Genomic DNA, 15,966 nt, shown 5'->3' with positions numbered 1-15,966 from the left:
GGATAGGGTGTTTGGGAATGTCTCTAGCATAGAGGGATGTCTGTGGATGTGTCTGGGATGGAGAGATGCCCCTGGGTGCATTTGGGGTGCAGGGGTGTCTGTAAATTTGAATAGGGTATAGGGCGGAGGAGTGTTTGTGAATGTCATTGGGGTGGAGGAGTGTCTGTTTATGTGTCTGTGGTGCAGGGGTGTCTGTAGATGTGTAAAGGGTGCAGGGGTGTCTGTGGATATCTTTGTGGTGTAGGGGTGTCTGTGGATATCTCTGTGGTGGAGGAGTATCTGTGGATATCTCTGTGGTGGAGGAGTATCTGTGGATATCTCTGTGGTGGAGGAGTATCTGTGGATATCTTTGTGGTGGAGGGGTGTCTGTGGATATCTCTGTGGTGGAGGAGTATCTGTGGATATCTCTGTGGTGGAGGGGTGTCTGTGGATATCTCTGTGGTGGAGGGGTGTCTGTGGATATCTCTGTGGTGGAGGGGTGTCTGTGGATATCTCTGTGGTGGAGGGGTGTCTGTGGATATCTCTGTGGTGGAGGGGTGTCTCTGGATATCTCTGTGGTGGAGGAGTATCTGTGGATATCTCTGTGGTGGAGGGGTGTCTGTCGATATCTGTGATGGAGGGGTGTCTGTGGATTTTTCTGGGGTGGAGAGGTGTCTGTGGCTATATCTGTGGTGGAGGGGTGTCTTTGGATGTGTCTTTGGGAGAGGGGTGTCTGTGGATGTTTGTGGGATGGAAGAGTGTCTGTGGTTTTGTGTGGGGTGGAGGGATTTCTGTGGATGTGTGTGGGATGGAGGGGTGTCTGTGGTTTTGTGTGGGGTGGAGGGATTTCTGTGGATGTGTGTGGGATGGAGGAGTGTCTGTGGTTTTGTGTGGGGTGGAGGGATTTCTGTGGATGTTTGTGGGATGGAAGAGTGTCTGTGGTTTTGTGTGGGGTGGAGGGATTTCTGTGGATGTTTGTGGGATGGAAGTGTGTCTGTGGTTTTGTGTGGGGTGGAGGGATTTCTGCGGATGTGTGTGGGATGGAGGGGTATCTGGGAATGTGTCTGGGGTGGAGGAGTGTCTGTGAATGTGTCTGGAGTTGAGGGGTTTATGTGCTTTTGGTCACTTCTGTTCTTCTGTTCTGAGGAATGACCTGGAATGAGGACAGGGCAATAACACAATGTTTATAAGTTAGTAATGTGACCAAGCTACGTAAGAGTGCATAATGCATGCATAGTTGAATAAGCACACCAAGTGCTTTAAGTTAAAGGGGATCTAAATACTAACTGAATAAGATTTTGTAAGGTAAAGTACAGTGTATGTTAAGCTATTTTTTATATTAAATACAGTTTTTTCATTGCCCCTGATCTCCAACCTTTTTTTGGCTGTGACATCTGTGGAGCATAGCTCTTTGTGTCTAGAAGCCTGCTTGTAGTCACTGGGAGCACAATGTGACAGGATGACAACATAGGAGCAAAATTGGGAAACAGTTGTCACACCATAACAGAAAGAGATTGAACAAAGACCATGGCATGATCTCCATGAATTATTTTAACAAAAGCTGCATATTTAAAGTTTGAAAACAACTACTGAAATTACACTCATGTTACAACTTACTGAATATGAAATTTCAGTGTTGGATTTAGATCTACTTCCACTGATGTCAGAATAATGAAAGATGATTTCTAACTGGATGTTGGGGGTCACTGCACATTTATTTTTTCCAGCTCAAGTTCCTACTCTTTCTAAACAGTCTGTGTGTTCCAAAAATCCCAAAATAAATAGGTCAGACAGTAGCACAATAGTATACTGTATATGTCGAAAGTGTTTGTACTAAGAAATAAAATGATTTTTCCCAATGTGAGCAATCAGCTTCAAGCTTTCAGATTCCAGCTGTCATTTTCCAGGCAGGTCTGAATCTGATTATTGTCAATGGGGAAATTAAGAGAGTACTGACATTTGGATGTGTGGGACCCAGCTAGCTAGGAGTGAACAGGCAGAGATCTGTGAAATGACAGTTGTGCCATTATGTGTGATTCTTGAGCCCAGATGTAGATGATTCCTGGACGTATTCTAGGACATCTTTTCATCACACCATACCTCAACGGGACTGCAGCTCTCTCATTCTACCCTGCAGGGAAACATCCTGCTGGCTGCAGAGACTGAGATTGAGCAAAGCCAGTGGCTGGAAATGCTGCATGAATCTGGCAAAGTGTAAGTGCATTAGTTTTTTCTGCTTTCTGAAAATGCCAAAGTGAAATTTATGACGCACACCCAAGTAGATAAAAAACAGACTGATCTACACTGACACTTGTTGCTACGAATGCATTAAGGATTTACCTGTAAGAGATTTAATATTGCAAATACAGATATACAATGATCACATGCTCTATATATAAGAGCAGACTCCAGCCAAAAATTACAATATAGAAATGATTAGCCCTTAAAAGAAAAAATAACAAAACCAGCTTTTGCTGAAATATTCCATTTCAATCCAGAGGTATTCCCCATTTAGGCCTTGGTCTGGTAGTTGGCATCATTCAACCCTCTTCCTCTGAGGACAACCCCCAGTCTGTGACTGGACATTAAAAGGAGTAGCAGCACAGTCTGTGACTGGACATTAAAAGGAGTAGCAGCACAGTGATTTATTCATCTGTTTGTCACTCTGCTCTCTTCTCCTATCAGCATGCCTCTTTTCAGCACATGAACTGATTGGGTCCTTGTACTAATTCTTTCTCTCACACTCCAGACCTGCTGTACAAAGACTAGAATATCAGGTCAAATTCAAATAATTCAGAGCACACAACAAACACAGGCTATGTTTTTCTGAAGATGTATTGTAGTAATTAAACAAGAGAGGGCGATGAGGGTGCAGGATACTCCAAAAATGCTAGCGAGAGAAGGACAGATTCTTAAGAAAAAAAATCCTTTAGCAGCAGCCCTAAATATTGTTGGAGGTATAAGGGACAGCCAACCCATCTGAGACTCTGTAAAATCTGTCACAGTCCTTGTAGAAACCCCTGACATCTACCCCTCAAAGCATAGGCACACCTGGAGTACTAGGTAAAAAGGTCCTCCTCACAATGTCCAAGGACAGCTGTCTCCAACCAGCTTCCATGCAACATTCTTCAGTAAAAAGGGATTCTTCTTCAGTCTAGCTCCCTAAGCTAGTGTCTTCCAGCAAATGGAATCCAGGTTCCTCCTGGCCTAGAGCCAAGAACATGCTGAGGACAGTAATGCAGCTGCCTCCTAGGCCAGAGGCCCCAGGAGAGAAGAGAGACAGACCAAACCTCCAAAACATTTATCTTCTCCCCAACCACCCTCTGGGTGCCCCCTCCCAGGGATTGGCTGAGGTCAGATAAATATTCATAAGCCAGTGGTTGACCCTCCTACTCTATTTCTGGAAGTCTGTTAAAAAGCTAACATATTACAGCTCTTCAACTCCTGTTGTCTACATACTAAACTGCTAAGTTGGGCCAGACTTGCCTATCAGCTGCTCAGAAAACAGCCATAGCAGCAGAACACTTGGCTGCTGACAAAAGGAAGATCTGTGTTAAGTTTGAGACACTGATTTATCCCCCACCCAACCATACCGGCATCTGCAGGACTGTCCTGGGATCTCAGTCTTGGTGTCCCAGTGCTGAACTGCTTATTCCAGGAATCCATTCTAATAACCTGCACATTCTGTGACATCCTGCCCGACTGTGTAGTCCAGATAGAAAGGAGGGAGGACTGGGGGAGAGCAGCAGTGCAGGACACAGACTTCTGTGTGAGGTAAATGTTTTCTACTAACACCAATGTCACTATTATCCCCCCCCCCCCACTGAGCCCCACCCCTGCTAGACTCTATTATTCTCTCCATTCTTGCATTGCCCACTCTTGCACTACCCACCCTCTGTTAGTTATTTTTGTCCCCCCCCTTGTACCTCTTAGCATTGTTGCCCATCTCCTGCTGGACACTACTGTTTCTCCCCACTACTCCCTGGGCACTTTTGTTCCTTCCCACCCACTACTGGGCACTATTGTTTCTCCTTGCCACCCCCCTGGGCACTATTGTCCCAACCCACCCCCTACTGGGCTCTATTGTTCTCATCTACCCTCCACTGCACCCTAATATAGTTGCTCTCCACTACCCCCTGTGCACCATTGTTCCTTTCCCCCCTGCTTGGCACTATTGCTCCTTCTGGATACTACCCCCCCTCCCCCAGCACTGTTGTTCCCCCAACCCTCCTTGTACATTATTGTTCCTCTACCTCCCACTGCGCACTATCGTTCCCCTTGTTAAGCCCTTTTGCTCCCTGCTCTCCCGATGAGTCTTGGCTTCCAACTGACCACAGGTTTATGTATGTGGAGCTCCCACTTATAGCATAGTAACTTTGGATTATTTTGTGGGTACAAGGACTGCAGACTGTTTACAGTGTATACAATATGTACTGTAGGCTCAGACTCTATTTAACCATGGTCCTTTAATCTATGCCCAATAGTTAGCTCAGTTTAGCCATGCCGAATTTTGGCATGGCGCACAATGTATGTCTTCTCTACCTCAAGGTCTCCCTCTTTTTCAAGTTTCAAAGTTGGGAGATATGCTGATTGGTTGTCTTTGTCTAAGCCCCTTTTTCCCTTTGGCAGAACCCATGTGGCCAACTGCTATGGCTGTGTCTAGGTACTGATAACTGGTTGGGGGATAGGTAAACATGACGTAATCAAACTAGAACTGTCAGGAGCTGTGTTTTAATTTGCCATTTAGGGTCCATGTACACTGGGCACAAGTAATGTTGCTTATGCAATATGACCCATTAGAGTGTTTTTCTGCCCCTAGTGTGTAATAGGCCCTCATTCTAAATGCTAAGCTGCTACATTTAATAGCATTTGTTTCCATTTCTCTTAAAAGCCCACTCTGTTTCTGAATAGAAATGAGCCTATAGACAAATGAAGATTGCAGAGAGAACAGCCACTAAGTTGTCAGTACTTAGCCATTACACTTTATGACTGAAGGCTGCCTTTTAAAGATGGGTGGAGCATGGCAGAGACAATGTTCTAATTGTACTAATGCATACTTCTTTTGCTCGGCACATAGGACCTGGCAGAACGCCCAGCTGGGAGAGGCGATGATTGGAAGCCTGGAAGCTCAGGGCCTGCAGCTAGCTAAAGAGAGACAGGAGTATTTTGGTATGTTACATCAAGGATGCAGTATTCTGATTCAATACAACATACAAGATAGATGATGATATGTGCTCTAAGCAGGTCAGATTGGTGCTTGTTGAGCTGTATGTAACTCTCTTTATCTCTCTGCATTTGCAAACCCAGCTACCGCCTTGTACAAATAGCAGTGACATCATCGCTGTGCTGCATATAGCCTGTACAGAAAGCAGAGTTGTGGATGGGGTCTAGCAGGACCACCTGCTATAGGCTGCCTGTAGAAAACTGCAAGGGGAGGGACACAAGACCAGTCATCCTGCATAAGGAGAGAGAGCAGCAACAAATGGTCTATATTACAGGAAACTGCTTCACAGATGCAAAGCACAGAAATACATGAAGGATACCAATAGGAATACTCAGAGCTCTTGTAGAAAAGCATTTTTTGGCTGTACTTCTATGGATCACAGGAGTGCAGTTTGTTTTGCACTCCTGTGACCCGCTTTCAGCCAATAGCAGGTTGGATGAAAGGCTAAAATGTGTAGAAGTGTTATTACAGATATGCAGCAATTACATATCCCAAGCTTTTTATTAGAACAGCTTTCTCATATACTAAACTCATATACTCTTGTCAGTGATTGCAATGACTGTCTTGGATAGAATCCACTTCATCAGGAGCTGCCAAGGGTACAAGACTAACAAACCTAAATAGGAAAATACTAATTTTATCAGCAAAACAATCATCTATGTATATTACAATTTGTTTATACACAATCACCTATTTATGCCCCTATAATTACCTGGGAGTCCTCCAAGGGGAGTCCAGGTGGTAACAGCCCCTACTGGACAGCCCAAAGGAGGGGAGTCAAAGTGGGGCCCGGTGACTCCCCAAGAATGGCAAAGGCTTTGGGCGAGAACACACTGGCTGGTCTTCTAAGGCTGGTACTTGCATAACTGACACTTGTGTAAGTAATGATGTCTTCAACACATAAAACATATAAATATCAAATATCGAATTGCCTAAATATTTTAATACTTAATGACCTACATGACCTGACCTGGAAAGTAATTGGAATTCTAATTAAAATACAGAACATGTATTACACCAAAGATGTTTAGGGAAACATAGTAAGAGTGTTATTTTTTTCCACCTGTGCTATATATATACATACATACATATATATATATATATATATATATATATATATATATATATATACATACATATATATATATATATACACACACACACACACTGTACTGATTGACAAAATAATATTATACTGATGGATTAATCGCCAATGTCAAACTGTTCCAGGAGGTACAGGCTGGTGTCATCTGCATCTTACACTCATTTCTGCTGGTTGTTCTACAGATAAACTGATGACGGAGACAGAGGAGCTGTGCTCACAACGCGAGCAGAAAGAGGTGACGTAACAGACAAACAAATTAACTGCTTGATTTCCTTCATCTGTAAGATTTGAATCACTTGACATTTAAGAATGTGGAAGCAGAGAAATTCTCTGGCTCCACAAATTTATCTACTTAAATTGGCAAATATATTTAATATATGTATACATAATAATATATTATAATGTATTAAAAATAATTATTTGTAGGCATTTTAAAGGACATGTTCACAAATTGTTAAAAATGCTCCTAGCCGTCTCAATACAGTAAGCTGTGCAGTTGTTGATTGGGTATTATCAGGGCTTTTTCTCTCTCTGAAAATAGGTGCAGGAACTCCCCCCTTCTGAGTCACCCCTTATTTCCCTCTATCCACCTCCGAGCACTGCCCTTTGGTCCCACCCCCTACCCACCTCCTAGTACTGCTCCTTTTAGATAATACACAGCCAAGTATCATTTTGTATGGGATTTGTCAATGATAACAAGAAAAGAAGTAAAATAGTTCCATGCAGCCAGAAACAATAGCCCCCCAGCAACAATGGACCCCCACAACAAAATACCACTCCAGCAACAATAGGTCTCCAACAGGAACAACAGGTCTCTAATCAGCAAGCCACAATAGACCCCTCCCTCAACAGTAGTAACCTTCCGGCAACAATTAACCTCCCAGCAACAATAGATCCCTCTCCAGCAACAAGTGATCTCCCAGCAACAATGGATCCCTCTCCAGCAACAATAGGTCTCCCCAGCAACAATAGGCAACAATAGATCCCCTCCAGTGAAAACAGATCCCCCAGCAGCCAGCGTCAATAGACCCTCCAGCACATCCCAGCACTCCTTGTCCTTACATTCATTTAGCACTGGAGGTGCTGTAACTGCGTTCCTCCACGTTCCCACTGAAAAAAATGCCCTGAGTATTATGGTTTACTGCACTTTGTACATTGATTTTCGCATTATAAATGAAGTCTGAATGGAATCTCTCAGGTTTTATTGATACATTTTGTGGATAATCTTTCTTTAGGAACTAGAGAGAATAAATCAGGTCTTGGAGACTGAAAAGAGCCATTTTGAAGATCTGGTTCAAGAGCTCAGGGTTGAACAAGAAAAGATCAAGCAGTAAGTCTGAGCTGTACTTTTTATATCTGCATTAATATACGTATAAACATGCCATGTTATATCTGCAAACTACGGTACAAGTAATCCAAGCTGTAGAAGTATTAACTGTTACACTTTCTAATAGTCCCCCTTACCCTGGTGGTCAGCATGCCCCCTCACGCTGGTGGTTCGCACTTAGTGTGTTCCCTTAATTCGCAATCAGTGCTTAGTGTACTCCCCTTGTATTCGTGGTCAGTGCTCAATGTGCTAAAACATTAAAACTCATATCGAAATAATAGTCCATAAAAAGTTCAAATGTGATAGTTCAATCAAAATATGAAATATAAATTAGAAATTCAATAAAGTGCTTGAATGGTGAAAAATCAATACGATGTGCTCCGGACAATTTAAGCCTTTTCAAAAAACACAGTGCTCCACCTTGACTTAGTGTTCCTCCATCTAAAAATATATAGATGGCCACTCACCTCATACTGTGGACCTATAAATTAATACAGGTCAACCAAGCATGGTATTTCCAAAAAGATGCTCTAGATGGCATCAGAGAGCTGATGACAGGCACCCCTTCAGTGACAGTATATAAGGGACTCTTCTCAGCTTAACTCCACATACAGAAAGAGCAGACGACATCTCCCATAGTGTAATACTCTTTCATTTCACATAAAATTGTTCCAGAGTGTCACTTACATGATAGAAGCAGTAACAGATCGATTTAGAATTTAAAACTCCCACTCCTGATAAAGCCGGCAATGACATCACTAGGCTCCGCCCCACGCGTTACGCCACCAACCACGTGGCTTCGTCAGGGAAAAAACTGGTCAATGTGTTCCCATCCCTTATATTGGTGGTGAGTGCTCAGTGAGTCCTTCTACATTGTTGCTCAGTAAATCCTCTTATTGTGTCTTCTCACATTAGTGCTAAGTGCATCCCCTTATATTGGTAGTCAGTTGTCAGCGTGCCTCCTTACATTGCTGGTCAGTGTGCCCTTTTACACTGGTGGTAAGGGTGCTCCCGTACACTGGTTATCAGGGTGTCACACTTTGTGAACACATTATCTGTAAAGTGTGCTATGGGCTATATTTTCTCTGTATTTTTGACAACAGTCCCTCGCCCCTTACCTCATCCTACTTGAGCAATAAAACCCTGACAGAGGTTTTAAGCCTTCCTATCCTATTGAATTCGAATAACTATTTGCCTATAGATGCATTTTAATATTAACATAGTATGATTGTGATAGCTCACAACAGCCATAGAAAAACCACTGCTTAACCATACATACATGCACAGTATATAGAGCATTCAGTTAACTAATGATGGCCATACCCTCTTCGATTTTATTATCTGATCAATGTGTGAGTAGCTCAAAATGATCAAATCCGTAAACAATTGATCGGCCATAACATTCGTTCTAATCAATTTAGACTTGATTTAGATCAAATTCGATCAAACTCAGCCAGGGTGGAAATGATCAATTGTTTAGATCGGTAGCATTGAGGTACTATATTTATGAATACGATCATATTTTTATCAATCAGATTATGGGAATTAATGGTGGAAACACAGATGTGATCGATAACGTAATGGTTGCATGTTATGTTTGAATCTTAACTATTGATGGAAATCCAAAACCCAGTCAGGCAATTGGGTTGTTGACTATAGATCGAGTATTCCTATCAGAAGATTATCAGATCCCATAATTTATCAAAGAGTGTATGGCCACCTTTAAATGGATAAAATATTGTATTGGCGGGGGTCTTTTGTCCAGGGAAGCCCTTAACAACATGTTGGTCCCACTTGAGCATTCACAGTGGGCATATCTCCAAAATCCATAATTTCCTGACCACTCTGGGACCTAGGACAGCATGTACCAGACCACTGACACCCCTGGAAGCTCTATGTATCTGTTAACGACCCCAACAGCATGTTATGTCCACCCATATACTCTCTCCAAGACACTTCCTCTCTCCAAGACAGAGCGTATCACTACTTCAGCCTGTCAGTCCTGGATACAAGACTTGGACCTTTCTCTCTCTCATGAAGAATGGGAGACCATCTGCGCATACATCCACAAGGGCTTGTTGAATGTGGCTCCACAGGAAAATGGGTATAAGGTCCTTTCTTGGTGATACTGTGCCCTCTTTACTGCACAACTTTTACCCCTCAGTTTCCAATCTCTGTTGGTGGTGCAGGGAGGCAGTCGGTTTAATTTGCCATACATGGTGAACATGCACTCATTTACTGCCCTTCTAGACTCAGGTACACAACATTATTGCTAAAGTTGCATCTTTTACACTGAACTTTACCCGGGCACAATATTTGCTTCACCACTCTACGCTATCCAAGAGAGAATATAACAAATCTTTGTAGAGCGCTGCTCAAACTGTTAGCATTATATAAATCCTGTATAATAATAATCTTTGGATATGAGCATGGTTATTGTGGCTAAACAATGTATATCTTGTCTTTGGTGGACCACCAATGTTCCCATGATACGGGAGCAGTTCTGCAGGATTGACAGCATGGAGGAGATGGAGAAACTGATACATATTGCACAAAACAGGATATCTAAATTCACCACCTCCTGGGCCTGCTAGTTGAACTTTAAGATGACTGCTGAATACAGTATAGATCCTTTTTGTAAACTTTGTTTATGGTGTCCCTGCCTTAAGTATGTAATCCTTTATATTGGTCTTCTAGGCTTATTGGGCTTTCAGAACGGAGTGTGGCAGAGCTTCTCTCCCACCCCTACTTCTGTTTTGGGGGATAGGGTGTGGGAGAGGCTTGAAGATGGCTTATATCTGTTTTCAGGGGGGTTCTTCTCTCTTCCCCCCTCCCCCTCTCTTCTCCATCTTATCTGTCTCTACTCCTTTTCTTTTGCTACTTTAGATTTCATTTGGATGAACTAGATCTGGTTTCAAGCAGGAGCTGTTGCCAGAGGGCATGACAAACACTTTGGGGGTCTGCTCTCTTTTCTATGCCTATTCTATCTTAGATTTCAAGTGCCCTCTAGTGAACCATTACCATTGATTTACCATGGATCTGTATGTATGCTCCATGTATGTCTCATTCCTCAATGTTCACGTCCTTATGGTTGCTTTCTACATTGTCCTACGTGCAACGTTTTCAATAAAATTATCATGAAGCAAAAAAAAAAAATATTGTAACTGTATTTAATATTTTATATCATGATATATTTATTTTGCAAATAATTAAGAACTATAGATATTGGGTGTAGAATCATTATTTCATGTTACATACAAAACTAATAAAGCAATGTGTATATGAAAATTCAGCTGACCCATATTTTAGTTTTATTAGTAATTTGTAACTTGAGCTGCTTGCCTGTGATTTGCAGCTATTCATTCTTACCTTCTCTTATTCACATCAGTGACCTGGAGCTGACTGTCCACCATCTGAAGGGGGTAGGAGAGGAGAAACAAGAGCTTTGCAGCCTCACACAGCACTTGCACAGGACAATAGAGGTGAGCCCTGCACTGGATCCATTGTATTATAATAAATAACTGTCCCTTCTGGACATCTTAAAAAGAATGTACAGTATGTATGTAGGCAGCTTACCTACAATATGTTAATTAGGTAGTTGGCTGGCCCAGGCAGGGAAAGGGGTTAATGTTCTGCAACTCTGTCTCTGGGCTTTTTGGACCCAGCCTATCTGCCCTGTGATATAAATAAGGTTGAAGGCTGGATTCCAGCACTTTGGCCCGCTCAGGAAGTTGCCATGATTGCTGTGGAGCTCCAAAGGCTCGACTGCTATCCTCAGCAGGCACCAAAGGCACTGATGGACCACCGGATAACCACCAAGTCTTGGGAAACACCAGATATGGACTATCACCTTGCTGAGGTATGCCTGGGCAGCTTAGCTGAGATAGTTAAGGAATGTTTCATTGAACTGTTCATGTTGGACTGTGTCGCAAGAATGTTCAGTAAAGTTGCATCAACTGTAGTAAGCCTGGTCTGAAGTTGCTTTAATGGGGTGTATGATCGTTCCTGTCATATGAAAAAATTTAGGGTCAGTAAAGCACAAGTGGGCTATGAAGTAAAGTCACTACATAAGGTTTACTCAGCAAGAAGAGCAGGAGGAGACATACAGTTGTAATGGGTAACCCAGAACTAGTACAAGGTACATTGCAGCCAGTCTTGAAGAATGGTACCCAGTGTAGCTGACAGGTCCTCTGGTAGTGAGTGGGTCAGTGATCTGGCTTCCTCCTCAGTGGTCAGTTTTCCAAAGCAACTGGGACCAAACCTGCATTATGGAGATCCATAGCCTGGCTGCATAGTACAGGAAAGTGAATTAGTTAAAAAGCACATGCATGAGGTCCGCGCTAAGTGCACAGAAGGACCCCACTTTGTTACTAGGAGTTAACCCTTTGATCACCCTTGATGTTAACCCTTCCGAGACAGTGTACAGGGACAGTGTATAGTATTATCACTGATCACTGTATTAATGTCACTAGTAATTTCAGTGGCAATTAGTCAGTTCCCCCCAGCATTAGTTAGTGTCACATTGCCTGCCGCACTATCGCAGTGCCATAGTTTGTAAGCACTATAACTTTCATGCAAACCAATCATTATACACTTATTAGGATTTTTTTAAAATTAAAAACATGTAGCAGAATACATTTTGGCCAAAATGTATGAAGAAATTAGATTTTCTAAAATTTGTTTATTGTATATGTTTTATAGCAGAACGTACAAAATATGTTTTTTTTCATATTTTGTTTTTGTTTTCATTTGTATTGCAAAAAATAAAAAACCCAGTGGTGATCAAATACCACCAAAAGAAAACTTTGTGTGAAAAAAAAAATGAATTTAGTGTGGGTACAGTGCAATTACCAGTTAAAGTTGCGCAGTGCAGAATAGCAAAAAATGGCCTGGTCATGAATGGGGTAAAACCTTCCAGAGGTCAAGTGGTTAAAGAGACCCTGTCAGTTCTCTAAAGTAATGAAAATGGCAGTTTCCTGAAGAGGTAATATGCTTACTCTGGTGGCTACTGAGCACACAGCCCCTTCATCCCAGTTCTACAACCTCTGGCTCTCAACACTTTAGTGCAATGACTCAAATACTCCAAATCACACCTATTGCTCATCCCCTATACAGCCAGCCAGACACGTTATAATGTCTTCTTCAGTTTTATTTTAGTGTATCTGATTGTACAATCACATTGTAATGTATGAAGCCAACTTAATGGCTACTTTATGAAAACTGCTTTTATTGTGAGGTTTAACTTATCTACATAATCATTGACAGGAGCTGTCTGTGGAGAAGCAGAGGACTATCGCCATAATGGAAGCCAGTGAAGATCCACGCCAGCCTTCAGCCAATTGTAGCGAGCATCCTAGACAAGGTCTCCATAGCAATCTGCAGCAGATTGAAAGCAAGATGCAAGTGTTACTGGAGGAGAAGCTTCAGGCTGAAACCAGGTGGGGAAGTTGTACTGTGCTGCACTACCCATGACAAGTGGTCCAACAAACCTGTGTTGACTGACTTGTTAGCTGTAAACGGGTTTTGTATTCCCATACGAGTCCATAGGGGTGCAAAACCCACCCGCAGCAGGTCAAATGCAGGTCAGCTGCAGGTTAAATGCAGCTCTTAGGGCTTGTTTACACTATCTGCAAGGACAAATGATCCTCTGAAAAGCAGCCCGAACTTGGATTTCAAAGACCTTTTATAGGTGTTATAGACGCAGCTGCAGAGCGGTTGCAGAGTGGCCACATTCACTTGAATGGATCATGTATGGCAGGCTGTAGTGTATACCGAACACAACAGAGGGTATAATTCATGCCACAGCCATGGCATGTGTTCACCCCTGGCTGCTGACTTTGCATCTAAAAAGCAGCAAATGAGGTGTGGTAAAAAAAAGCAGCTCAACCACATGGTTTTACTGCCCCCAGACTGCTAGTGGAATTAAACCCTTAAACTATTACTAAACCCCGGACCCTGCATTCATTATATCTGGTCTCCCACAGTACACAGAACATGGAAATGCAATTATTTTAGTAAATATAAACTGCTAATTACCTTTTCTCATCAGCAGTATATAGCAGTCTTGCGATTTCTATCAGTGTCCAGCAGAGCACTCGCTAAAGCTGTTGGAGGAGATTTCATTCTCCCCTAATTGTCCTATGTGGTTCCAGGACCCCTGACCCTCCGTCTGGACAGTGCTGATTGGCCCTGTGCTGATCACATGCACTCTCCCAAGAAAAAAAAACTCTAGCAATACACACCAAACTGAACATATGCAGCTTGCTCCCAAGGCTCTGTTCTATGAGGAGATGGATTGGGGACAGTAGAAGAAGGGGAGGATCAGAGAAGTCAGGATCAAACATCCTTTTTACACAATGCAGAGGATTAACCCCTTACATTCCACAGTGAGTATAACAAACATGCTTTACTGCATATACAGACTGATTTTACTGTTGTGGGTTTAATAACACTGAATGATCTCAGAAGCATTCCAAACTAATGTCATACTGATACTTTCAACACAACACAACTTGAAGCCTATATGCACAGGTCTATAAGCAATCTACCACCAACAGCTTTAATTGTTACAAACTGTTGGTAGAAGGTTTACTTGAATTGCCACACCATTGCACGACTGTATGGTTAGTATGAGGGCCCATACATTAGGATTTAAGAAAATACAATTTTTTCCATAGGACCTATTCCCACCAGTGCACTGCGTGAATAATATACAACATGCTGTATTTAGTTTGTTGCTTTGTCTTGTACCTTTCAATTCAAGTTAAAAAGGGTCCTTTAAAAACATACTGGGGTCCATATATAAAATATCGACTGTGCAAATACCTCACGCATTTGCACAGCCTTCAGGAATAGTCGCCTTATTTTGTCTAATATGATTGTTAGCGCCAACTGGTGTTCATAATTAAGTATTTTCTTGATTAAGGCTTAATATCTCATTACGGCACCTAGATGGCGCTGACGATCATAGGAAATGAACATATTAGACAAATACGGAATTATTCGTCACAGCTGTTCAAATCCTTGAGACATTCAAACAGCTAATCTATTATAAATAGACCCCAACTGCGTGTAAGCCTGTGTAAATGCAATGCTCTCTAATACATTCATTCTGGTGTGAACAAGAACTAACACAGCTAAGATGGGGAATTTGTGCAGAAATAAACCTATCGGTATGTAGATACTACTTACTGACATCACTCTAGGCATACAAAATGTAATTTAACAGCAGAGTATTCTGTGTATCTTATAATTTGAACCTATTCATCATTAAAGCTGAATTCCATGCACATTAAAAAATACCAATGAACACAGCTATATATTTATTAGAAAGAAATTATTAAATTACCATATTGACCCCTTATTCACACATTTCTGAAATAAAGCCAATTGAAAAAGATGTGAATCTTGGGTGGAAACATTGATAAAAGACCCCTTACTGACAGTAAATCAAACACAACTGGATTTCCTGATTATTCATGAACACGTTTAATCATTCATCCAACTGTCTTCTTCAGATCATCTGATTGGAGGGAATTCATCATCATATAAACCTTTATAGTTAGTCCAGTCACTGTAACCTGCAGTGTCTTTGCTTGATGAGAATCAAAGCTTATGGATTACCCTTCCATTGATGGTCTAATGCCTGTACACTCACAGTTTGTTTCGTTCAACTCAGGGGGCTGAACAAAAAAACCGAGGAGGTCTCTGTACTAACTATTTTATGTTGGTACAGCGATCTACCCTCTGAGTTATTGTATTCTGACAGGGGGACCGCTCCCCGCCAGAACACACCGGATAGTGCTCATAGCCATTGGCTGAGAGCACTGATCGGATGCCAATCAACTGCCGGTTTTCCAGCATGCTCAATCGACAGAAGCTGGTCATGAGATTGGCTTCTGTCAGGCAAGGACCTGTACACAAGTGCTGAATGTCGGCAAGTATCTACTCTACTGGCTGATTTTGGCCGATATTCAGCCTGTGTGTATGGCTTTACATTTTACTGCAAAATATATCTAGATCCTCTGTTCTACCCCCAGGATGAAGGAAAATGAAGAGCGATTTCGAGTCCTGGAAGAAGAGCGGGCGTTCTTCGTCTCTGAGTCTCAGGCCCTGCAGACCTCCCTTGCTGAACTTACTGCTGAGAAGGAGCAAGCAGAGAGAGAGCTAAAGGTAAAACCTCTGCTGGTGGAATGAGACACTGCCATGCCTGCTCTGCCCAGCCGGGCCTCCTCTACTAATATGCTGATTTTATGTATAAAATACAATACATACTGTAAATTACTTAACCACTTCCCATCCGGCCCACGTACATAAACGGCCGGAGGGGAG

At 42.3% G+C, this 15,966-nt stretch overlaps 1 protein-coding gene across 2 annotated transcripts in view; it reads left to right on the top strand.

Moving 5' to 3' along the window:
* PLEKHD1 (pleckstrin homology and coiled-coil domain containing D1) overlaps nucleotides 1-15,966 on the top strand; it is a 50,090-nt gene that overhangs the window by 8,242 nt on the left and 25,882 nt on the right. For both annotated transcript variants that reach the window (XM_089671329.1, XM_089671330.1), the window contains 7 exons: nucleotides 2,117-2,193; nucleotides 5,057-5,148; nucleotides 6,491-6,543; nucleotides 7,544-7,638; nucleotides 11,024-11,117; nucleotides 12,901-13,073; nucleotides 15,675-15,807. In XM_089671329.1, the coding sequence (XP_089527455.1) occupies nucleotides 2,117-2,193; nucleotides 5,057-5,148; nucleotides 6,491-6,543; nucleotides 7,544-7,638; nucleotides 11,024-11,117; nucleotides 12,901-13,073; nucleotides 15,675-15,807 (717 nt within the window). The remainder of the gene's footprint in view (nucleotides 1-2,116; nucleotides 2,194-5,056; nucleotides 5,149-6,490; nucleotides 6,544-7,543; nucleotides 7,639-11,023; nucleotides 11,118-12,900; nucleotides 13,074-15,674; nucleotides 15,808-15,966) is intronic.

The sequence above is a fragment of the Staurois parvus genome, unplaced genomic scaffold (assembly GCF_062004578.1).
Source record: "Staurois parvus isolate SC_StPar_1 unplaced genomic scaffold, SC_StPar_1.0 ptg000104l, whole genome shotgun sequence".
In the NCBI taxonomy this organism is placed as follows: domain Eukaryota; kingdom Metazoa; phylum Chordata; class Amphibia; order Anura; family Ranidae; genus Staurois; species Staurois parvus.
This window is presented reverse-complemented; position numbering and strand designations above follow the sequence as displayed.